The 26,043-nt window shown below is 32.2% G+C and overlaps 1 protein-coding gene across 2 annotated transcripts; it reads right to left on the reverse strand.

Moving 5' to 3' along the window:
* Nucleotides 1-1,639: 1,639 nt before the first annotated feature.
* LOC113517793 (sterol regulatory element-binding protein cleavage-activating protein) lies at nucleotides 1,640-25,714 on the reverse strand. Of its 2 annotated transcripts, none has more exons than XM_052896658.1 (22): nucleotides 25,377-25,714; nucleotides 25,176-25,297; nucleotides 23,561-23,668; nucleotides 23,089-23,197; nucleotides 21,337-21,523; nucleotides 20,277-20,422; nucleotides 18,513-19,697; nucleotides 17,905-18,113; nucleotides 13,768-13,924; nucleotides 12,667-12,760; nucleotides 12,116-12,276; nucleotides 11,439-11,515; nucleotides 10,347-10,393; nucleotides 9,823-9,953; nucleotides 8,473-8,848; nucleotides 7,542-7,737; nucleotides 7,165-7,278; nucleotides 6,967-7,076; nucleotides 6,284-6,431; nucleotides 5,122-5,267; nucleotides 4,018-4,138; nucleotides 1,640-3,834 (listed from the first exon to the last, which is right to left on the reverse strand). In XM_052896658.1, the coding sequence occupies exons 2-22, from the start codon at nucleotides 25,243-25,245 to the stop codon at nucleotides 3,701-3,703; spliced, it is 4,026 nt and encodes a 1,341-aa protein (XP_052752618.1). In that variant the 5' UTR covers nucleotides 25,246-25,297; nucleotides 25,377-25,714; the 3' UTR covers nucleotides 1,640-3,700. The 2 variants fall into 2 exon arrangements, with proteins under 2 accessions (XP_052752618.1, XP_026758337.2); XM_026902536.3 differs by having other exon boundaries at nucleotides 25,373-25,714.
* Nucleotides 25,715-26,043: the final 329 nt, after the last annotated feature.

A 26,043-nucleotide genomic window follows, 5' to 3' on the forward strand; every position in this document is an offset into this window, starting at 1 on the left:
TGCCTTTGTACCCTGTAATTTAATTGTCATACCCCACCCTTAAGGCTGAAACAGCTATGAAAACAACTGTTTCACGGCAGAAACTCGAATGGGACTGTGGGAACCAAAGGGAATAAATAAAATTTGAAAATATATGTATATATCAAAATTATGAATAATATATGTGGCCAGTACTTCATATTGTCTAACCCGTTAGGCTCCGTACTAACAAGTAGTCGTGGGGAATAATTCAAATAATAGACAAATATTAAATATAAACCAGTTTACGGAATGCCCTAATGTACTTACGTAGGTACAGTATGCTTAAGAACCCCTTTGGCTCTGGCTACATTTGCTACACATTCGTCTAGAAACCTCTAAACACAGGGACGGCCCAAGAGTAGACCCTTAAAACACCCTTGCGCACAAGTAACCAATTAGATGTAACACTATTACTTCAATTATTTGAATTCTGTTTGATATGATTTGATTAAATTTTAAAAAGTTAGTTTTTCAGCAATGTGTCATAATCTGCACAATCGAAAACTTTAGGTAATAAAAACGTCAATCGCATCCTTTTCATTTTCCAAAAAGCAAAAATGTATCTTAGTAACTCCATACGCTCCGCATCTGCATTCATGTTTATCGTCCTTTAGAAAAAACCAAATATACTATTATGAATTACTTCGTTTAAATTACAATAATTAATTAGTTAATTCAACATGATTATTTCAAAAATCTTATTCAATGCGGAATGGAAATGTGCCTATAGTTTACTGGATCACTTTTAATCTCATCTTTGAAAAGTGATATAGTTTTACTTAGAATTTCATTTAGATTAGGAAACTTACTATTATCTATGCAATTTAAGGGACGGTGAAATAATTCCTATTATATTTCAAAGATAATGTCTCTATACAAATGGTTCATAAAAGCGGTCCAACTTTTTCATACAATTGTGTACACAACAGTGTTACCAGATTAGAAATTATTACTTTAGATTAAGGTAAATAGGTGAAGGTTGTAACTTAAAATATTACTAGAATGAAATACATAATTTATTTATATATTTCATAACATAAATAATATTAGCTAATTTGACAATTAGCTGACAAAAAGTTGACCCGTGTATGAGGTCCGAGGCTCTATATATAATCTAAGACTACCAAGTATTTTAATAGATAAACCCCATAAATCATCAGTTTCTTTTTATTAATAAGGCATAGAAATAGCTTTATTATATCTACGGAAGTTATATGATTAAAACTAAATACAATTGATTGTTAACATTTTTTGTTAGTAAAGCTTTAGCCACAGATGCGGAAGAGTTTAAAGATCGAGTTGTTGCAAACAAATGGTATATTAATAAAAAAAAGATTCGTTTCTGGAACTTTAATGACAGTATTAATTAATTTATTATTAATATTTAAAACAATTTTATTATCATGAGCCTTTACCCGTTTCGCTATTAATTACCTTCCAAGAGCCTTTAATTTTATTCTCAGTTATTAATTAGTATAGTCAGCCATGCCTTTTTTAAAAATATCATTGTCCGGTTAGAGGAACTGTAGGAAAGGATAGGATTTCATTTAATTTTGTTCAACATACAATCTGCATTACATAATAGGTAACAGATAATGTTCAAATTTATACGACAATAAATGTATTGTATTATTTTATTCAAACTCTCACCATATGATGTTTTTTTTTTTCAATATTTACATAACACGTTTTTTAAATTACATAAATATTAGCCGTAGTAATTATGCTTTGGTTTCCTAACACAATATAGAATTGAATTAAAAATGACAACAAATTCAGCCTTTTGTGATAATATTGAATCAACTGCATTTATGAATCTGTCAATGATCACAAAAAAGAAAATACTTATATTATCAACAAATTAGGTGTTTATAGTTCACTGTGTGGGTAACAATATGAAAATTACAATATTTTTGTCATTGCCACAAATTCACATGGGATTTCTTTATATATTGATAATTGATAAGTTTTTTAATATTTTATAATATTCACATTAACATTGCTACATTTTCAAATAGTTTTTTTTTTAATTTCATTTTGATTACACATTTATAAAAAGTACTGTGCCAGTCACATGGTAATAAAATTCCCTGAACTGTGTTGGCAGTTGACAATTGTTTCTAAAATAGTGTTTTATATTATATTTTTCTTGTTATGATAAATTGAAACATAAATGATTCGGACAAAATAAAAAAAAAAAATATATATTTTTACGTGTGACTGGTACGTTTGACAATTTTTCATACTGACACACTTAAACTAAATTAACGAGTAAAGTACAGAATAATATTGTATTAACCTTTGTGACACGATATTAAATGAATAAAAAATATACATACGCAATAATGTATAAGTACATTATTTATACGCATTTGCATTGCGTTATTTTGTCATTTTCAGTTCACGCCAGAATATTTCCAAAGTCCTTAAAAGATATGTAATTTGGTAAAAATAATCGGCATGATATATTCTCTGCCGAAGATGTGTGTTCAAGGTTCAGTTAAAAGTTGATAATTTTCACGTGCAAAAATATTTTGTTATTCTATTATTTTTATTTAATAATTTAATTTAAATAAAACATCTTCTCGATGAATTCTTAATTACTACATATATACAGATAGACATGTTCATTAGTAGCAAAAGCATCGAAAATATACATATAGTACTCGTGTCGTATTTACATCGTTAAACTAACATCTCTGTGCATGACTCTGACGTTCAACGAAACAATCCTGACTAATTCTAAGGCTCCGTTCACAATAAATGAGCGGACGCGATAGGCACGACAAAGAAATAAATAAAATACACCTAAATCCTGCTACTGACAATTACTAAGTAAATAATTATCTACGGGAAAAAATAAATATGACTTAATAGGTAGGTAACTCAACTGTGCCTGCCCGTCGTTTATTAAAACAGAACAGATCCACATAAATAATCCACAGCCACGTGTTAGTATAGTACTACACATATTAAATAAATAGTGCACATAATAAATAAAAAACCGAGTGTATTTAAGATCTTAACCCTCTTTACAATTTATTCTTTAAATAGAGACGTATTGGTAGAAATCTAAATGACTGTAAGAGAGCCATGGCATTTTTAATATTATGCAGACTAGAATTGGAAGTACATGTTTATTGTTCAGAAAATTATTTTGCAATGCAAACTTAGTCACTTGTTACATTACTATCGCTTGACTGTCCTATTATTTAGTGATGAAACATATTTCGTTGAATGTGCAGTCAAGATGTGTCACGCTGGTTTGAGTTTTAATTATTACGTTACTCTTTGTTCACTAATTATGATTATAGAAAGAAAGGCACAAATGTATTTTTATATCAATTGTGTTATATAATATTTTTTAATAAAGAATCCTAAATAATTTCGTTGTCAAATATGTCAAATTATATAAACCTATTGTGTTCAATTTTGTACTTCTACACAACTGGTCCCGGACATAAGACGCCAAGCATGCAAGTTGGAGAGTCTTATAAATTGGTAATCTACATATCGACGACTATTATAATTTCTCTGTAAAGTAAACTAAAGTCAATATTGGTATGATAACCGTGTAAATATAGTATATAAATTTATTATGTTTGTTAAGACACTATGGAAGTCTATCGTTTGGTTGATTAAAAAAATATAATCTAATTGCACAAGAAATTGTTATTATTTATTCATTTTTCATATTAGAGAACCTGGACACGAGCGGGAAGCGAACTATCCGCAGCTGGTTGGCGTAGTCGCAAACAATCGCGTCCTTGAGGGGCAGTATTTGTCGTACAAATATGCAGCCGTCACCTTCGCCTGTGAAAGATTAAGTTGCTTTTTAGTAAAAAATGTTCAGTGCATGAATTTCATGAGCGTCAAAATATATTATGACGTCTATGATACCATTTATATCCACAGGAGTGTATTACATAATTGTTGCACATATTTAGAAAAATATTATTAAATAAGCAGTGAAATGTCCATTGATTTGATACGTACCCAATAGTACACGTCGTATAACGTCACCACTGCTTAGGTCATATGCGATAAGGCCATTGCGGTCACCCATCACTAGTAAAGTATGAGTAAGCGGTAGCATACGACTCATATAATTCAGACCCTGCAAATTAAAAACTTGTGGAAGGCACTTGACAATTGACATAACTAAATACGTATTAGGGCCGATACTGAGGCATCATTTCTTTAATCAAAAATTTCTATTTGGTAGTTTTGCGAAATTACGGTTATATGAACCATTTGAAAATAAATTTATAATGATTTTGATTTAAATCTGGAAATTTTGTTAGTATGTGTCCACCGAATAAAGATTTCGTTTAATATCAAAGTCAAACTTTAATTTCAGTAATAGTTTATGAGAATTGATCCCATTATTGTTATTGTAAAGACATATGTTAATGTTGTTATTATAAAAAGTTTTTATACATTCATTCATTAATGTTCAGCGAAAATGAATAGAACATATTAGTGGGGGTAATAACCACTTATGGGTTAATGAATATGGACCAAATCATTGATATGTTAAAAATAATTTTATTTATTAAATAATAAAATATATAAAGATAAAAATCAACTTTGTCAGCTAATTTGTTAATTAGCTGACAAAAGTTGACCTATTTTTGAGACTCGATGCTCTAACTATATAATCTAAGGGTATTATTTAAGTGTCACAAATGTAATTAAGGGAAACATTACAGTTTAAGAGACCAAATTTATATTTTTTATAAACTTTTCTATTTATCTCTTGATGAACTAATAATATGTTGTCGGGCAAGTCAATTTATTGTCATCGTTTCCGACAGATACAAGAGTGCCTTACAAATGGATAATACATAATTTACAGGTATGAACATAAAAAAATTTCCTTCATGTGGTAGCAAAGTAAGAATGCATTACTAGTCATTTTAATTCCCAGGGGACAATAAAAATGATTTGGGGATCGAAACACTATCACACAACAAGAGAAGGATCGATAGGGATTCGCGCTCAACAGTGGAACGATAATGGTTTAATAATAATGATGATTATTCATTATTACTAAGATCAATGTAAATTACGTATTCAAATAAAGAACACAGTACTTACAATGTATATGGAATTGAGCATGTGCCCTTGGAAACGATCCCAGATACAGAGACGTTCGTCGGAGCCTGCGGACACTACGTACGAAGCGGTGTACGTTAACGAAGTTACCGCGCCATCATGAGCCTGCATGCTGTACAAACACGCGCCTACGAACAAACACATTGGTATACAATATCCATATAACATACAAATAAAATATTATTATATAGGTTTATTGAAATAAATAGGATCTTGTGAGTGCATACGAGTATATGATTCAGAGTGGGTCATCATCATTATATCAAATGATATCTGTCCACTGCTGAACACAGATCTCTGACATAAATATTATTACTATTTACTTCATTCTCGGTTAATTTGCCGGTTTTCTCAGACAACCCGTCCCAAAAACCTTTGGCAAAAAGAAAGCTGAGATCCCAACCCCTTTTATTATTATTATGGATTCAATAAATATTATTATTACTATTACATAGATTGCCACAAGAAAAGGTGCGCCAGAGTCGCTTGCATCCACTGACTATATGCAATACATTTTAGATTGTCACTTTATCTAGTGGGGTCATCCTATACTGCGTTTGTCTGTACATGGTCGCAGCTTAATAACCTTTCTTCGAGTGGGTCATATTATCTTCCAAATATATATTACCTTAATATTCATATTTTATAGTAAAATATATATATACGAGTATTATGTGGATATATTATATAATGGAGGCCTACAGTTGACAGTCTCTATTAGGTTGGCCGTCAGTTTATTATTCTATGTTGCACAAAAATAAAACTTTTCCATATTTACTACTTACGTTATTTAAAATATTGTATGCTAGATAAGCTTTGCGTAGTTCTGGACTCAATTCTCGGCCAGGCTAATATAGGAAACCAATTCTTATAAATGGTCTCGGGTTTGAGCTGCATTAAATCCGTAACACAGTCTCGATTAGGCAATTCGTGTGACTTACTCGTACTTATATTATTGTTCCATTATTTCAGTTTAATATATATAAAAATTCACGTTAATCTTTGAAACTACTCAATCGATTGTAATGAAATTTTGTAATCATTTACTGTAATTTGAGAGTTACGATAACTTTGATGCCAATAAGAAGAAAGCGATCTGGTGGTGTCAGCCATAATTTTATAAAATTACTTGAAGTATTTTTACCAGTATGCAGGTCCCAAACACAAAGGAGACCGTCTTGTGAGCCGCTGCCCGAGATGGTGGGTGTAGCGTGGTCAATAAAGCAGCTGGTGATGGGCCCGCAATGGCCGTGCAGTGTGAATAATTGGGTCAGGTCCGCGCTCAAAAATACCTGTATCGAATATTTCAGTTATACAGGACAGGTCGTTTTCAAAATTTAGAATTGCAACACAAGCATTATGGGAACACTTTACATTTTAGGGTGATGCAGATGACAGCTGTCACATTTCCAATTTTTAATGAAAATGGACTAACTGTTAATCAAATCTTATAGAAATTATAATTGAAGAATTTATCCACGATAAATCGACTACACTAGGACCATAGCACGAGTATGTTAGATTCAAGTAGCATCTTACGGCGAGTTGAGAGATAATTTAACAAATAGGCTTAGAACTGGCGAAATATTTGTGTAAATATTTATACAAAAGCGTAATTGTGACATATAATAATTACATGTCATAAAAATAATCTGTAAAGAAATATCTAAGCGACAGTGAAACGCGTAAAAAATTCCGTTGCGTGATTTAAAGAAAGTGGATAAAACAAAGACGCGAATAATGTTTTTGTCTTATCTTTTACTTAGGGTGAAAATTGGAGATTTTATAAAAAGGTGAAATTATAATATTATGAAATGCAATTCGCACCTTTAAAATATGATCTTGTCCTCCGGTGACGATGCGCGCTCCCTCTGAATGCATTTCTGTGATAGGTTGTTGGTGAGGTCTGCATTGAGCGATGCGCGTGCATATTATTTCTGTAATTAAAAATTATGTGATATAAAAAAAATATTCCACTAAGCCGGACAGAAAACCGCCCTCTATGCTAAATTTCACAATACTTGCCTTCGTCTTCTCCAAGTTCCGCCTCGTAGGAGAAACTCATACGTGCCCGTAACGGCTCTTCGACGCCCTGCATGTATGAATGAAGCGAGCCCGCAGAGCCGGTGCGTTTGTGTGCTGTTTATATTAAACATATATGTATATTTTTAAAGATATAATGCAGTATTTAATGAACAATGAGAACCTGAGATTGTTGAAATTTTTAATATTGTTACAATTATACTGGGAAATTGTAATGGTTTCCCAATGAAACATAGGTAATATTTTTAGCCCTACTTATTTTACGGCGCGTCTTGTTGTTAATTTATAGGGGGAATTTACATTTTTTTGTTGATTATAAAAAATCTATTTGCTTTTATGAATATAAAAGTGAGTGTTACTTCTTCTGTGCGCCGTGCTAAACTGCCAGTCGACCTGTGAGCCCGAGGCTGCGTTGTAAGCGCTCATTTGCAGCAAGGTGATGTAGCCGGCAAGTGTGGCCACGCACACCCGTCGTGCGCCCGACAGGGCACGTATATGCGTCACACCAGCCGCGTCACGTTCACCCCAACGACATTCGGGGGTCCACCAAACACACTGCATGGACAGGAATACTTTAATATATAACAATTACAGCTTTTAGTATAAAGCGATACAGTCTAAGAACTCTACCAGTTGATCTACATACACATTTAACTAGAACGGAAGCCTAGATTGTTATGTAAATGATACCAAAGGCATTGGAACACTGGCTGTCACATAAAATGTAAGGTAAAAAATATGACAACAGTTTTTAACTTCCATCTTAGATAAATCCATTTACTAGTTATTAAATTATATATTTTAAATAGTGTAGTAGTAAATACACTAGATTAGACTGTGTAGTAGTGGTGGTTGGATTTCAAGATCCTATTATATTAAAGGAAATAAAAGATAAACAGTATATATAAAGCAACCCCTAATATAATGCAATTATATTTCCATCTAACATATCAAAGGACAGCTATGACACTATACATCCGTTTGGGAATTAAATTGCCATTAAATAGGTTTAAGTTTATAAATACAACTACGCAGCAACTGTAGTAAATATATTTAAAAAAAAAACTAAGTTTCATAATTCCAAATGGATAGAAATATTATTAAAATATTAAAATTTATTACAATACTTATTTAATTGATTGAAACTTAACTGGTAAGAGTACCAGCATCACACCATGCATCTGCGGGCTCAAATTCCCCTGTTTTGATATTTTTGTTTTCACATTTTAATAAAATTTCCAAAAGAACTAGAACTGGATTTAGTTCTATATATTAAAATATAAAACTAACCATGATTCTTCTAGAGGTGACTTCCCAAAACTCAATGCGACCATCAGCACACCCCAATATGATAAGATCATTGCAAAAGTCCATGCACCATATCGGAGATTCTTCTAGCAGTTTATCTCTCCAGTTGAAGTTCGTCACTTTGTTTGTTTCACTCACTTCTGTTCTCACTTTAGCACTATTATAATTTAACTTACTTTTATTATTAAAACTACTCAAAGACGAGTCTTTTGGACTATAAGCAAAAATGTTCTCATTAGTGTTTCTATCACTATGTGCACTGATTTTTCTACTTATATTTAAATTTGTTGTATCCACATTTTCTTTAGTCTCATAACAGCTATAGAGATCATCAGTTTGTTCACTGCAGTACAGTTCTCTGTAACGAAAAGATTAAATAATCGATAATGTAAAGTATCATACATTTAAAAAACATACATGTATTAATATTTGTTCACCCAATGACGGAAAAATATATCGCTTTATGTAAAATTACTGTAGAAATATCATAGTATTAACTTTCAGACTTTCGCACTGCATGCTTTGTTCTTAGATTATATAGATAAAGTGTCTCCATAGAAATGTTTCGGGAAAAACGGGTCAACTTTTTCATACAATTTTGCGTGACAAATAGTTATAATTGTTTTCTTTATAACTTCTATATTTATTTTGTCTTATAAATTATGCATCTTTTTAATGCGTAAACACGTTTTTTATTTATTAAATAATACGTCAAGATACATTTTATGCGTAAATATATAGAATACTGATAAAAAAAACGAGCTAATATGAGAAATAGCTGATAAAAAGTTGCCAGTAGTTGCCACGCATGGCAGGCGGATCAGCAACCGTAGTTTTTTTTTTGATGGGTGAAAATGGTATGGTAGCCCCACCTGCACTAACGGGATACGCTGGCGGGGCACCAGTGAAGGATGATAGGTGAGGATGAAGCAGGTCAGTTAGCCCGTCGTGACGAATTCAATAAGAATTGTTCACGATGGTTTCCAGGAGGAACCACGTGGAGGTCGACCTAATAGGGCATATTGCTAACAATGGGGCTGTCAAATTCCATTGCTAACAATCGCTTTCCCCCCCCCGGCAACCGTAGTTAGGCTTTTATGTTTTACGAGAGACGTTACTGCTTATCCCTCGTCTTCCCTTAGTCGCCTCTTACGACGCCTATGGGAAAGGAAGAGGTGGCTTGTTCTATGTCAGAACTACACGGCATAGAATAAGCCATCTTAAAGCTTAACTGCGTTTGCAAATCCACCTGCATAGCATGGCAATGGGGTGGGCCTATGTTCAGCAGTGGACTGTTAACGGCTGATTTACATGTAATGAATTGAAAAATACCTGTAAACTTTAGCGAACTCATATTTAGTTGTTTCCGCGGGATGGAGGTTGGCAGTAGGATCTCGCATTGTCGTACGGAACCGCAGTCCACTGAGGTGGTTGCTTAGTCTCTTCTGTATTTTATGCACCGGCTACATGTATAAAAACCATAATTATTATTGTTTTATAATTAAAATAAAAAAATGATGTACACATATGAAATATTTCTTAAAAAGTATAATATATGTTCTGAAATCTAGTGATAGTTCACTACATAGTATAATACAAAGTCGCTGTCGCTGTCTATCCGTCCCTATGCATGCTTAAAACTTTAAAACTATGCAACGGAGTGATTCAAGAGGAAGGTTCATATGTATAATACCTACATGCATAATATAGTAGAGAAACACTGATAATTTTAAAGGTTTCTAATGTGATGTGATGTAATGTGCACCCGTGCGAAGCCGGGGCGGGTCGCCAGTATTCAATAAATTAATCGATTTTTCATTTACTGTGCACTACTATTGAAATTGTACAATACTTACTTGATACTGATTGATTTTCAGTGAAACATCAGAGCTAGTAGGATATCCTGAAATAAAACAAAGTATTTGATCAGAGAAATAAAGTAATTGAAGATACGTGACATATGCCATCAAAAAAAAAAACAGGATATCAGTGTTACCAGCATATGTCAATTAAATGGGGTAAAAAGAGGCCTATCTCCTTTCCCAATATAATGTGTATATTAAATTTCATGACAATTGGTAGAGCTAATCAGGCGCCTAGAGGTAACATAACAATGTCATAATATAAATAAGGAACAGTCTCACAGTTACGTGGCACGATTTGCGATAAACAACTTGGACAAGACCATAGATAACGCTGCATAATGCGCAGGTAATGTGACATTAAAACCATGTTTAAGTTAATTGAACGTATCTATAACTAAGGACCACCATTTTTTGCGGTGAAGTAGAAACATGAGCATAGTTGTATTTCGATTTGAAGATAGCCAAATCAGTCTGACACAAGATCTTAATCCTTAAAAATATATTCTAAGAATTAAGATCATATATGCAGCCAATATCACTCATGTATTGATACTCAGTGACAAAGAATATCTATAAGGATATATACAAGTGGAAATTACTTTTTATATATACAATTGGGTCATCAGTTTGTTCATTTTTGTGTATCAAATTAGAATGATAAATGTTTTAACAGTTCCCACATTTAGAATTAACAGAAGAATAAGGGGCATAATAGCGTTATTTAATCTCGAACTAAATCATTTAAGATAGACATAGATAAGTCAACTTTGTATTTACACACGTATACGTAGTATAACGTAGACAATCCAAACCGACAAAATTATGAATTAAATTTTTATATTGTTTAAAACATAGTAATGATCTAACTCACAACCATCAGAGGGACCCTTTGCAACTAGCTAAGCTATTAGGTTGTTCAATAAAAGTGTTGTATATAAAATAAAATAATAAAGTACGTGGAAGCATTCATATTACTGACATAACAATTTGATATTTAATTACTGTAATTATTGAATATGAAATTGCTACGTTTAATACATATAGATATAATCATGATATTAGTACAATATATTGTAAACATACCTTCCAGTGATTTATGTGTATACTTGCGTTTCTTTGCACTGGCATGATTTAAAAGATCGTTTTGTACTCTGAAATATCTGCAACGGAAAATGAATTATTATTATAATACATATAGCATTTGTCTTTTGATCCTGGCATAGAATGGGCTCCTTTTCTCGTGGGTGTCAAAAAAGCATAACTTAATGGTTGAAGGATAGGCAGCAGCGTACCTCTTATAACGTCACTAAAAGCTTAACTGCGCTTGCCAACTGCCTGCCAAGCGTGATGACTTCTGGCAAAACTCCCTCTTATGGGGGAGGATTATGTTTAGCAATGGACAGTTAACGGCTGATAATAATTGTTTTCAACCAACTTCAGAAATAAGGAGGTCCACAATGTAGATGTAGTTTTAAGGATCCGAGGAAAGCCTCAAGTTATGAGCAAATATGTTTGGAAGTACATATGAGCTTCTTTTTGAGTCCAAGTCTTTGAATATATTTTAGTACACCAATGATTCTTTTTAAGACTGAATTTTTCTATTATTTTTCTGGTATCAATTGGATAATTTGATCAATTTTTAACGATACCTTATTAGGATTATTTACACTTGTTTTTAGACCTATATACATATAAGTTTACTGTTTTGGTTTTGTTTGTACTGTGGATCCGATATAAAAATGATATGAAAATCTACTCACGCGTTCCTGTCGATGTTCGTGAGTAGTTCGCCATTCTGGGAGTCCCACACCTTAATGGTTCCTTGTAGACAGGAGCTAACTATTTTCTCTCCGTCAGTCACTAGGCATTCTACCTCTTGATTATGGCCTGTCACCACAATTGGTACAGCATCCATCACCAGCTGTTATCAATACATAATGTATTAAGTGGACCTTACGGTTGTTAATTGTAAAGTTACCATTGATATTGAGTTTTATTTTAATATAATTTGGAAAAATTTAATAAGACTTGTTTTAAAAAGTATGTCATCAGAGATACATTCATAAATAGAACTGAAGGTGTCAAGAGTCTCCGGAACCAGACTGATAAGAAGAGTTATGAAAGTGCATGAAGCAAGAGATGTATGTAAGGATAGAGGTATTTTGGAATTCGGTTCTCTCTGTGTACCCCGTTAAGGACTTGGGATGAAGATGAATTGAATACTAGATAAAATATCATGTAAATTAATAGTTTATTTACAAATAATATAGAAATAGTAAAATCAAAATACGAAAAATTGACAATTCTTTACCTGTACGGCAGGCTGTTTTTCAATTATTTTCTTGTACATGGCGTCTTCATTCCACGATGCACGCCATTCCGCATAATGTCGTGAACAAATACACCTAAGCAAAGATGAAACATTATATATACTTCAAAATATAATATATATTTTGAAGTATAATATAAGTATATCTGTTATAATATCGCTATTTCTGGGACATATTCTCATGAAATATGCATTTTAATAATCAACTTGAAATTTCTGTTTATATGTTTATATCTTTTCACTCTACCTTTTTTTAAATATACTTGTTTATACTCATAGAAATGGATTGATGAAATAAAATTGATCTATGGCCACTAAGTATATGGCATTTTATAAATTCAGCATTGTGCAAAGTTGTGTTCTTTATCGCAAATGTGCTAGTCTAGGTACTAGGTAAAAGACTGCAGCATTCAATAAGTATTGTACTTATTCTTAATCTTGGAAAAACAATAATCACTTGACCCACGGCTTTGCACATAGCTCCACATTCAGAGTCGATGATAAAATACCAAAGTTTTTGATTACAATATTTTCTATATGTATTGTTTATCGGATGTTGTATGTATCAATCACCTAGTCGCTTATTACATATTTATATGCAAGTAAGATAATGTTTTTTCACATATTTTTGAACTGACTTTTTCGACATCGGCAAACGCAATGCTTAGTGACCATCGCTAGGATAAATCGAATAAATCAAATCAACATCAAAATAATTTACTGGGTACAGAGGAATAATACCTGAGTCCTCAGGAATGGCAACGCATGGGGAGTATCATGGGCGAAACAGTATACTCTGTTATGTCCATGGTACTGCTCATATCTATAGGCGACGGTTAGCACTTTCCATAAGGTAGGCCGTCAGCTTGTTTGCCATTCTAAGTTGTATAAAAAAAAGATTTATTTATAAACAAATTATGAGGGACGTTTGTGTTTAGTTCTGGACGAATTAAATAAAAAGGTGGAATAAAAATAATGGTAATTGGGTTCTCGATACCTCGTGATTGAAATTAGCATAATTAATTGCCAAGATCCTAATGATAGTAAATAAAACAGTATAAATGTATAAAATAAAAAGCGCACCTGTAAAGTACCATCATCATGTAAGCTATGACTGCTACGCTTATGGCACACAGAATGGCCAGTAGCAATATTTCCATAGGCGTCGTCGGGTAAATAGGAAGCTCGGTGCCCTTCCCCCATTGGTGTTGCTGACTCTTGCTTTCGATCAGCTCGAAATCTGATAAATATAAATAAATAATTATTATACAATATCATCATTATATAATAGATTAGTTTATTATTTAAAAATAAAGAAAGATTTCTATACAGTTTATATGTTGAAAATGTCGATAAACCATCTTCGCTTAATTATCAGCAACAGATTGGGTAACTTATGCACACTAATATACCTAAGTATAAAAATGAAAATGACTTCTGTTAAAAAAATAGATTGTGCACAATACGTATATTATTAACACGATTCTGGTGCGGTAGTTACGTAAGGGCATAACAAAAGAAAATACAAATAATAAGTGACTTTATTGTAAATACATAAAAATCTAGCTTGCTGTAACAAGGTAAAGTATATTTTCGTGAGAACAATATAGTAAAAATATTCATACGTAGTTATTTCGTCATAAATGTATTGTTACTGAATTACTATGTTAAATATAAAAAACTTATACTGATAAGTCATAATTGATTTTTTTTCTTATAGGGTCTAATTTTTTATTGCATTGAGCAACTAGTTTTTACTCGTGACTGCGTTGAGGTGATAGGAGATAAGAAAAAACTTTTTCACATTTATGGTATCAGTAAAGGTTTCATTAAAGTAAGGATATATATATATATATATATATATATATATATATATATATATATATATATATATATATATATATATATATATATATATATATAAACGCTTGGCCATGAGCCCTGCAATGTTATATCTTGTACATACATAATTATAAACAAAGCAGAATATTACTAGTAAAGTTTGCAATCATACATTGTAGCGATAAGTTGATAACGACAAGCTAATTAAACAGTTTATTAATATACCAATAAATTGGTAATAGTAAAAAAAAAAACAAGTAATGTTCACTATAATATGATTATGATGTTGTGTTTGTGAATCGATTGGTAAAAATTTATCCATATTAAAATGCCCACCTAAATATGTGATTCATGTGTTTACTCTACCCTATCAGGTTGACCTCCAATAGACCCCTTGTAAACCATAGTAGTTGTTCCTAGTGAATTTGTCATGATAGGTTAACTGACCTCGTTTGGTGGGAGAAAGGTATTGTTAGTAATGCGAACTACTAATATCTATGCTAACAATAAATCCTGTTATATCAGATCCATGTGGTCCCCCTGGAAACCATTGTGCTGAATTCCAGGTGTGTTCATCACGATGGGCTAACTGACCTGTCTTTTCATTTTCATCTATCATTTCTCTCTGGTGCTCTGCCAGCGTATATACAGCGTATATATAGTTAGTTCAGGGGGTTACCATTTCATTAAAAAAAAAGTGACCTGACTTGATGTTCATTTATCATCTCTTATATCAGTGTTAGAATAAACCCACGACTGTAATCCCTATTCGGAGACATTAATCGATTGTTGCTGTAGTGGAAATATAACATAAAAAATTGTGTGATTCTGAGCCACCCCTACCTTTTCTGTGGGTGTAATAAGAGACGACTAAGAAAATTTAATAGTCGAGGGATGGGCAGCAGTATCTGTCTTAAAACATCACCAAAAGCCTAATTGCGATTGCCAAGTCGCTTGCCAAGCGTGGCAATTACTGGCAAAACTCCCATTAAGGAGAAGGCCTATGTTTAGCAGGGGATAGCTAACGGCTGATATAATAATTATATTGTTATAAAAAATTTGGGTTTATTTTTATATTTTTTTCCCCCAAAAATTCATAATCACCTTTTCAATAAAGTAATATAGATATCGATTAAATGAGTTAATAATTCAGAGTTGTATTTGTTGAGTTCATTTTTCGACCATTGCTATGAATTCCGTATTTGCTGACTCTTCGTTGCGACCGTCGCGTCGTGCGGACATGACCTAGTTCGGCCGTAGCTATGTAATTTGTAATTAGCAAGATTGTTGTCTTGTTTTAATTTCTAATTATATCGACGTTGTGTGACGTCAGATTAATTATTATAATTCTGTGATAATAATGAATGAATTATAGTTGGGTGCTTGTTAATCTCCAGACAATTAGCTTCTTTCATTTTTCCTAGTATCATAATTATTATCTTAGCGATTATCTGTCTATTGTTGACCATAGGCATCTTCCATAGACTACCATAAGGAACGGTTTTGAGCCACCTGCAACTACTAAATTGCATTTGAGGTTGTCACTCCATTTAGTGAGGGATCGTTGTTCGAACGATCGTTAATGAATTAATGGTAACTATATTTGCTTGAATACAGGTTATTACATTAGAAGTATTTAATGTTGAAGAAAAGGGTTCTCTGCATTTAACCGTGTGGCGTGCAAATATTTTATTTGGAACTTGTTAAGAATAAGTTTACATTAAAATAGTATTCAGGTGAGTACAGACATTTCTTAATAAGTCAATTGTAAAGTTTCTCATTAAATTTTTCGTCTGTCAGATTTTTGTATACTGTCGGTATTTGTTATATATTTTTACTGCAATTTTTATGTAGTAACAATTCCTGGGATTCAATTTATGTGACCAGCCCATTGCCACTTCTTCCTAGTATGTACGAAGTAGTAAATCTTCCAAGACCATCACAAACTCACACTGTTGATGGTGTGAGAGACGTCCATATACTAATAAACAGATGTGTTCGGTGAATATCCCATGCCAGTTCCCTTTGCACCCATAAGTGTTGGAGGAGCCAATGGTCAAATAGTCAAGGACTGCTCAGTTGCCCTTATAGTATGCCACTAGAATTTCCAGATCGGTGGGATCCGCTTGTAGAGGCTGGTGAAAATTTGCAGTTAACTTTCTCCACGGTGCTATATTTTGACTATCGGGCACTAGACATCTTCCATGAGGAAATCATATTGGGGTCGAGATAAAGTGGTGTTTTAACAAATTAAATAAATCAGTGCTAAATTAACAATTAATAAATCTTTTATTAAACAAATTACTTTTTTTTTGCACGGTAAGCACTGACTATAACATATTGGACATTACAGATAAATAATTAATTAATTGCTACATAATATGTGATTTTTAAATTTTTACACTATGTAAGTATCTGTCGACCTATAGTGACAAATTCACCAAGAATTAGCCACATTGGTTTTCAGGGGGGACCACGTGGAGGTCGACTTGATAGGGTATATTACGTGTATGGTTTTTTTTTTATTGTAATTTGTGTGCTGTAAGTAATGTAAATAAATTGTCTATCTATCTATCTATATTGTTATAAGGGGACCTCAGTCTCCATTATAAGCAATCCCTTCCCGCCCCGTCATGACATTTACGTCCCGTACGTAAGTAACTACTAATGTTTCCGTAGGACCTAGGGAGGAAGGGATTGTTAGTACGTGAATGAGCCAATGTTTGTGCGTAAAAGTAGCATGTTTTTTTCAATCGATTTCAAAAAGGAGTAGGTTTTGATTTCGACTGAAACTAATTCTAAATTCAAAATTGAATTGAGTTGAGAAATATATTATTTATTTAATATATATAAATTAAATTTAATAACCAAAAATGTCCGAAATAATAAAAAAAAAATTAAAGATGATGTAGATAATCACAAAAGTTTTAACTAAGATCATCGCGTAAAAGGAGAGCCTAAGCTTGCCACGGAAAGATAAGGCTAGTGCCATGTTCGTGAATGCTTAAGAGCGTCACTATACAAATGCATACGTTTTGCTCTCCCACAATATCGTGACGGTAAAATCGTACGATATCGTGAAGTTTCACGGAAAAGTATAAAAACGCTTACAAATGCATACACTGTGCTCTCCTATTGTATCGTAATGTTAAATCCTACGATATCGTGAAGTATAAAAATATCCCTAATTATATTTTTTTTCTGTGTAATTGTTTTGAAATTGAGTGTTTAGCTTTACTGCATATGTACATTGTATGGTATGTTTAAGATGAATATTTGTATTTTCACAATAAATTTACTTACTTTTAGTTATCTTTTTACAAAGTTACTTATATCTATTCATATTTTGTATAGAGAATAAAAAAAATATATAATTACCAGGTAATATATCAATGGGGTCGAGCGCTGCGGCGAGTGCTTGCCACCTTAGCGGCGGTGGGTCCTTCTCATCGGGGTTGCGAAGCGTGGCCGCCAGCTCGGGGCCCACACGGTGGCTTATAAACATCGGCGGTAGCACCACCGCATACCGTCCCGCCACTGACTCGTTGTACTGCGACAGTATTGTCGACCAGTGGTACGGAGATAACCTGCACAGGAAACACATAATCGCAAAAAATCACCTCTGATGTCATTAATCACTTACCCAATAGATATCATATATAAATAATTGGAAATATCAGCATTAAACACATTGTTGATAAACAAGTAGTACTGACGAGTGAAGTTTTGCAACAGAAAACGTGAACGCAAATTGTCTTAATAATAAATAATTATTTTCACATAATCACACTAATAGCATGATACTCAAGCTAGAATATCGTGTTGAACCAGAGAAACAACGATTCTAATGTAATAATCTACTTTCAACGATTTTGCCTTCCGAACGACTTGATAATAACTTTAGATTTGGCAAAAGCTGTTCAGTATTATAAATAATATCTAACTAGATTAAGAATTTTTTTTTTATATAAAAGCATATACATTACCTGGACCATGGCCGTGAATGTGGAGAGTGCTTTAACATGACAGTGTCATTTGCATCTACAGCTGCCTTCTCCGAGTCTGCGAAATCCAGCAAGGGTGAAAACACCAATGTGCTTTTATCGGTATTATTGAAAAACATGTACACAGACTGTTTGGACTCTTTCTTCTGATAATTTTTCTTGTTTAGATCTCTGCTCCCCTCAGTTTTCTCAGTGCTCATGATAAAGTAATCAACTACGCCTGAATTGTACACGATCATAGATATCCATACCAGCATCCATAGCATAAAAGCGCGTTGAAAGAATCTCGTTCGTGCCCACATATTGACAAGACGGATGCGTTTGGGCACTCTATTGTCTTGACTGCCGCTGCTCATATTCCTCTGGGCCACCACATCTGTGGGGCTACCATGCGCTAAGCCATTTAACCTCGGGTGTGACTTTGACTTCGTCATCCGTTGTGGCGAATAACATTTTTCTTCTACATTCGTACGTCTTTTAGTAAGACGCCAATTCAAAGCACTATTATCAATAAAGTACTCCTTAAACTGTAGTCTATTTTTCTGATCTTGAAAATACTCCATACGTTGAACGTCAATGCCGAGAATGGTAGCGAAAAATACCATTTGTATGAGGTAATCAGCGATAAGGCTCACGATCATAAATATGGAGAACTCTTGTATGAAGGGGACGAATGTGAAAAAACTGACAGTCAATATTGTTATTTCGATGAGAAGATTCTTTGTTATGGACCACCCTTCCTTGCTCAGACCCTGCGCAAGACGAATTTTGACGTCAAGCCGCGAGTCGGTGGACGTAACACTCTTTGTGACTACTAGTGCGTTTTCAAGGCCGACGATAATAACGAGATAGGGGAAAATTTCTTTGCCTTGTAGACTCAATGAGAAGCCAAAGTAGAAGCAAATTCCCATAGACATTAATAGACTGGCGATTATAGTGGCTACAGCGGATGCGGCCAAGCCTAGCTTAGATTTTATGTATTCGATTTTCCTAACAGAAAAATATACGTATAGGAATAATCCAATAAAGGTAATCATGAGAGGCACCAGTTCGTGATAGTTGAACTGTCCAGGGTAGTATATCAGAGTGACTTCGTCAATACGCTTGTACACGTCTTGATATAGTGGATACATTTCTTTCAGTTTTTTCGTTAGAGATTGTATAAATCTGAAACAAGTAACGAATGTTATCTTTGTACGCGTAATTACGAATACGAATCACTGTAATTGCGATCAGTTGCCGAAGATTACACCGATAATAGTTGATATACAATGCATTCAATACTATGTACTTGCTGTTACTTATCATGTGGAAATTATCATGATAGGAACAGGTGTTAAAATATTAGAAATAACATCACTGGCGGCAGTGAACTTGATATTAAAGTTAATGAACTAGATAGTGTGAATACATAATCAATGAACGTTTCAAATACGAATTCTAATAGTTTTTACTTGCTTACTAAATTACTTGCCAAATACACTGCATGAAGATTAAGGATCACGGGTCTTTGGCTAGGTAATAAGGCGTCACAATAAAAAAAGATGTTATACTTATAAAGGTGTACGATATTATAAATGGTTACTGTTAGTTACTACACATAATTATGATTATTATACATTAATTATTTTAGGGTTAAGTAAAATGCCATAAAACAATTTCCACATTAAACATTTGATTTATAATACTTTGTCTAATTTATTTATTATCATTATGATAACATAATATTAAAAATAGTTTCCTTACTTCTGATCAGGATTTTGGTAAAAGATAGTGACTGCGTATTGTAGAACGCGCGGGCGTGCTCGTAGCGGGTATCGCTTTATGCCGGTATCACGCATCTGCATGCCAAATGCCATCTCCGCGATTGAAGCCTTGCCTTTTTGCAGGTTCTGTTCAGTCCAAAATTTACGAATATTTAATACTAGCTGTTTCACGCGGTTTTGTTCTCGTGAATCAGTATATAAAATGCCCTTTGTGTTAAGTTAGGATACAATCTACCCGTGTACCAAATGTATTGAAATTCTTACAAAATACTTAACAATTTTTTACATTTGTCATATCAGCAGGATCCTCACAACTTTGAATTTTAGATGTAATCATAGTCGATTCCAAGGTGGAAGGAGCGATTTATTGTATCTAGGATTAATATATATATATATATATATATATATGTATATTTTTATGTGCAATAAATCTTTATTATTATTATTATATTTTTTTTAATAAATGATAAAGGAATGGTTACCCCACTTGCGCTATCGGGATACGCTGACGGGGCACCAGTGAAGGATGATAGGTGAGGATGAAGCAGGTCAGTTGGTCCATCGTGACGAATTCAACAAGAATTGTTCACGATGGTTTCCAAGGGGAACCACGTGGAGGTTGACCTAATAGGGCATATTGCTAGCAATAGGGTTGTCAAACTCTATTGCTAATAATCCCTTTCCCCCCTTATTTTGTATGTTAACAGTAGATTATCAAGGAGGTAGTAGAAGTTAGAATTAAATAGGAATATTTGAATTTGGAATCAATATAACAAAGCTAGGCTAACGCTCACTTCGTTCCTGTGACATATTTTATACAACATTGGGCAATGTATAAAATTTAAGTATAGTTTATCTTTATCTACATGTTTCAGTTTACACTTTTTTGAAACAACAATAGCAGCTATTCAAGGATTCAAGTTTGGTTTAAGTTTTTGGAACTTACAGACTAGCCAAGTTATGTGTATAAGTTCAATAAATAATTCTATTTTCTATAATAACCTGTACACTTTAGAGAAAACCATAGTTAAGACACTAACCTGGTAATTATAAATGGTGTTAATAATATTTGCATCCAGCGAGAATGCCTGAAGGTTTTGTTGCCATAGGTTAGCTGGTGAGAGGAGTAAGCAACTATATTCTGGCAACACGCGTTCCACACTGGCTTTACTGTCTTGTCTCTTGATATCTTCTATTTGATAGCAGTGTTGTAATAATGTAGTCTTGCTGCGAAACAATAATATATATGTGCTACAAGTGTATAGTACATACATCTAGATGTTGACATTTTATACTTATTCCAGTGACATTATAAATTAGTTGTAAGTCATTGCTTTAATTATTTAATTAATAATTTTAAATATATTAATTAAGTTCTAGATTACATTTTATCTGTGTAACAAATTTTATTTAAATCTGTTCGTTCAAAAATACTATATAATATATTATTACATATAGTGGAATAAGTATGTTTGTAAACACAATGTTGATTATTTATTGAAGCGTTAATCTATTGATAGAAAGTTGAATTAACTTTGTTACATAGAAAACTATCTCATAAATCAAGCCATATGATACTATTAATCTTTATTTAAGAGTGCAAAACCACGGGTCACAGCTAGTTGTTACTGAGGTATAACTGTCTTTCTTAACCTAATTCATTTAATGATAAATAATGTACACATTACAAGAAAGAGATATTTGTTTGCAGTGGGTATAACGACGATAATTTAAAACAAACTATCAAATGAAAATTGTTGTCATAATGATAGCAATAGACAACATTTTGTACTCATAATATATTTCATATATATAGTAGAGTTTTGCCATTGTTATACCATGTATACCCCTGAAAAATGTATCGTATAAACCAGGTTTGCTTGATTTGGATGGTAGCATTGCAATTAGAGAGCTAGTTGTTTTTATAATTTAATATATTTAATAACATTGGCATGATTTTTAACTAAATAGTAGTATAGAAAAAAGCAAAAGTGACACATGAGTGTGTGTGTGTGTGTGCGAGTGCGTGCGTGCGGGGGTGCGTGCTTGCGATATTGTTAGCCATTGAGTTACATGAATGAAATGAATAAATATTGATATTAATACATAATTAAATGAACATAAAAAAACTTGTATAATAATATGACTATGGATATAATAATATAATATGATTATGGTACATATATAATATATATTAATTTTCAAATTCGCTCTGATTAATGAAATGCTTCACAATAAAAATATAAGAATAATATATAGGCTTATTAATTACGAATACTTTAAGCACGGATTACTTGAAGAATTTAATTTGGAATATCATCACTGAATTAATCTTACACGATTCAGTTTGCCTGTTTTTTGGAAAAATCAAATATTTTTATGTGATACCATCACTTTAATTATTATAAACAATACAATATAAACAGAAATAAAACATACATTACATAAATAAATTAAATACTCGTTTGAGCTTTCAGTACAATAAATTTTACATTCGCCATTGCAATATGTTAAATTTACATAAAATAAAAAGTACTAATAACTGTAGAACTTATAAAAAGTTCATTTAATAAATGATAAATTAATTAGAAAAAAAAAAATGGTAGTATAGCAATGTCCTCGAGTGTATTATTTTTCATGTAGAACATTTCACGTCTTACATTCTAAGAAACATTGTCATATAACATAATAGTGAATTTAACCTATAACACAAAGGTCGAAGTCAGATAAGGATACTTGTTGGATAAAATCTTGCAATGTTTATTTATATACACATAATAGTGTCCACTTACGTTTCGACGTCTTCATGGTTTCTTATTGTTTCAAGTAACCGAAATACTTCTTGTAATGGAGCTCTAAATGCATCCCATAATTTTAAATTGTTGTTCCATGGTGACACACCTATAAACAAAATCGAATAATTAAAATTAAAACAAAAAAAATCATCATTTTATTATGTCTAAGAAATGTTAATGATATCTGATATTGATTATGAAGCAAATTTAGACAGTGGAAAAAGATAATCTCATCTGATAAGATATAATTATTATCTTTTGCTGGAGTCAAATTGTTAAATAAATTAACAGTTTTGACTCCTGGTTATTGACAGGAGGAATAATATAACGGCATTAACAAAATGCTATGGGAAAAGTCCCATTCATTTGGATAGCAATAATATAAAATTTTGCTTATTTGAGTTAGGTTCCAGAAATAATTGATATAAACCATGTTTCAAATTCCCAAGATTTAATTGTGTATCATTACCTATTTTCATGATAATCTGTTGCACATAAAGCAGCGGTTTATCTTTTGCCCAAATATATGGTAGTCTCTGTGTTTCGTTTAATAATATATCCAAATGCAGTGGAGCATCTGAAAAAAAAGAGGCCTTAAATACATATTATTAACTATATGCCTGACTTCAAACTGTTTCTTACAAAATACAGCCCATTTTACACAATTTCAATCTAAGATAGAAAGCCATTATAAATAATGGCTTTCTATCAGTGACTGATATTTTAAAATGGATTGAGTATTTTTTTTTTTTAAATTAAATAAAAAATATTCCCTTTTTTTGTTATTTTAATTTTTTAAAAGAGATATCTAAGAAAGAGCTTATAAAGATATATATATATATATATATATATATATATATATATATATATATATATATATATATATTAGCTCTAAAAATATTAATTTAGACTTACAATATTAAAAGTAATATTCCCTACAAAGTATAAAAAGATTTTTTTTATGCAACTTAGAATGGCAAACAAGCTGATGGCCCACAAGATGGAAAGCGGTAACTGTTGTCTATAAACATAAGCAGTACTATGTATATAACAGAGTATACTCTTTCACCCATAATACTCCCCATGAGTTGCCATTCCTAAGAACTTAGGTGTTATTCCTCTATACCCTGCAAATTCACTACCATATCCTACCCTTAAAACCGAAACACAGCCATGCAAACACAATTGCTTCACAGTTGAAACATAAACGGTTCAGAGGTGCCTAAAGAAAACAACTTTTGTGCAAAGTCTCTCTCTGGTAAAAAAATTAACAAAATGTATCTGTCATAAAACTTTTAAATGATCACTGTTGTTTCGATAATACATAGTTAACTGATTCTAATTATGATTATCTATTTATTTGAGTGCACTTATATTTTGACCCTGTAGCAAGACCATGTCAATCACAACAAATGCAGGAATGACTTAAGGACAAAATGGGCTAGAAGCTATCAATTCTATAGTACAGGTGAATTTGGAGCGAGTTGTGGTAGTCATTCCTGATGCAAATAAACATTGAATAAAGATAGTAAACAGAATGCGTCAATGCATACAGTTTATATATAATGCATATAATTTTGTTTCAGAGATGGGCATAAATGACTATTATGTATTGAAAATATAGTTTTTACTAAATACTATATTTATAAACCGAACTTGTTACTGCTATTTTAGCTTCTAAATTCTTTCCCTCTAAAAATTCTTTAAACACATACATTGTTATTTACATTATAACTTTGACTGTTGCAACTAGGTCAAAATGCACTAAATTCAAATAAGTAAATAATTTAGGTAACAGCATGTTACGCATGTATATTATTGTTAATCTACAAATGTTATTATAAATAGTAGTAATGATTATTATTATACACTAAGTTCCTTATCCACTAAAACAAAATCTTCCTACAAATTCATTAATTAATTAGTTTTTGAAAATAAATTTTGAATTAAAAATATATTTAAAGAAAAAAGATAACACATTTTAATAGGTAAAATAGGTTTATTGGACAATTGATATTTTTGTAAATAAAGAGTAGTAAGACATTTTATACTGATTCTGTTTTAATAGTTTGGACGCATCTTACCTTGTAAACAACTATTTGAAGACCAGTCCCTATGTGGCATGCCATGTGTTTGATCAATGTGTAATGGCATATTTATTATTGTTGGTATATTCCCTGGCAGCGGGACATTGAGTAATGGGTAGCTGTAAGTTATAAATAATCAATAGGTATACAAAGATAATTTAGTATTTAGTAAAAGTAAGAATTGTGGTACTTACCTACATAACAAGACGGTTGACAGAGCTAATGCGATTACGATAAAAGGGTATGATGAGCAGAATAAACCATACGTGTAATATATCTGAGCTACCCTTTCTGGAAGAGTAGATCCAGCCATTGTCCAATGCTAGATAGTTAGAAAATAGTTCGTGAAAATGCGTTTGTTAGAAATAAGTAACATTTGCACGAGTAATCACATCACTTCCATTAGTTGTTCTGTGCAGTTAAGCGTTTAGAGTTCCATTTATCACGGTTGATCGCATGTCCCAATGCAATAAAAACGATTACTTGAATATTTTGCATCATGCATGGACATGCCGCTTATTCACTATGCAAGTACCTATTACATCAACCACGCAATTTTGACAACAAAAGGGTTGCCAGATGTGAATTAAAAATTTTCCCAAACGTGAAATATTTTTTCTCCAAATCGATACGTCTTTTAAGATTTTTACCTAATTATAAACTTGTATTGTTTTCACTACGTTATGCAATGTGCTACAAAGTGACGAAAAAAGAGGAAAATATTATCTGTATTTTGTTTTTATTTCTCCTACTTTTATTTCATTATCTATTATATAACTTTAGTAGTATTTTATTATAATTATATATTTTATTTTTTTACTTTTTTGTATACTAAGAAGGTAACAATGAAGTATACAGCTCGACT

This window comes from Galleria mellonella, unplaced genomic scaffold, assembly GCF_026898425.1.
Source record: "Galleria mellonella isolate WM207_F2 unplaced genomic scaffold, CSIRO_AGI_GalMel_v1 utg33, whole genome shotgun sequence".
Taxonomy (NCBI): Eukaryota; Metazoa; Arthropoda; class Insecta; order Lepidoptera; family Pyralidae; genus Galleria; species Galleria mellonella.

Bases quoted from the DNA above. Each gene is read 5' to 3' on its own strand.
- LOC113517793 (XM_026902536.3), bottom strand. From the start codon at position 25,491: ATGGCTGGATCTACTCTTCCAGAAAGGGTAGCTCAGATATATTACACG. The intron at 20,423-21,336 runs GTTAGTGTCTTA...TGGACTGAACAG, and splicing joins ACACCATTTATAATTACCAG to AACCTGCAAAAAGGCAAGGC. The intron at 19,698-20,276 runs GTAAGGAAACTA...TACTTGTTTCAG, and splicing joins TACCAAAATCCTGATCAGAA to ATTTATACAATCTCTAACGA.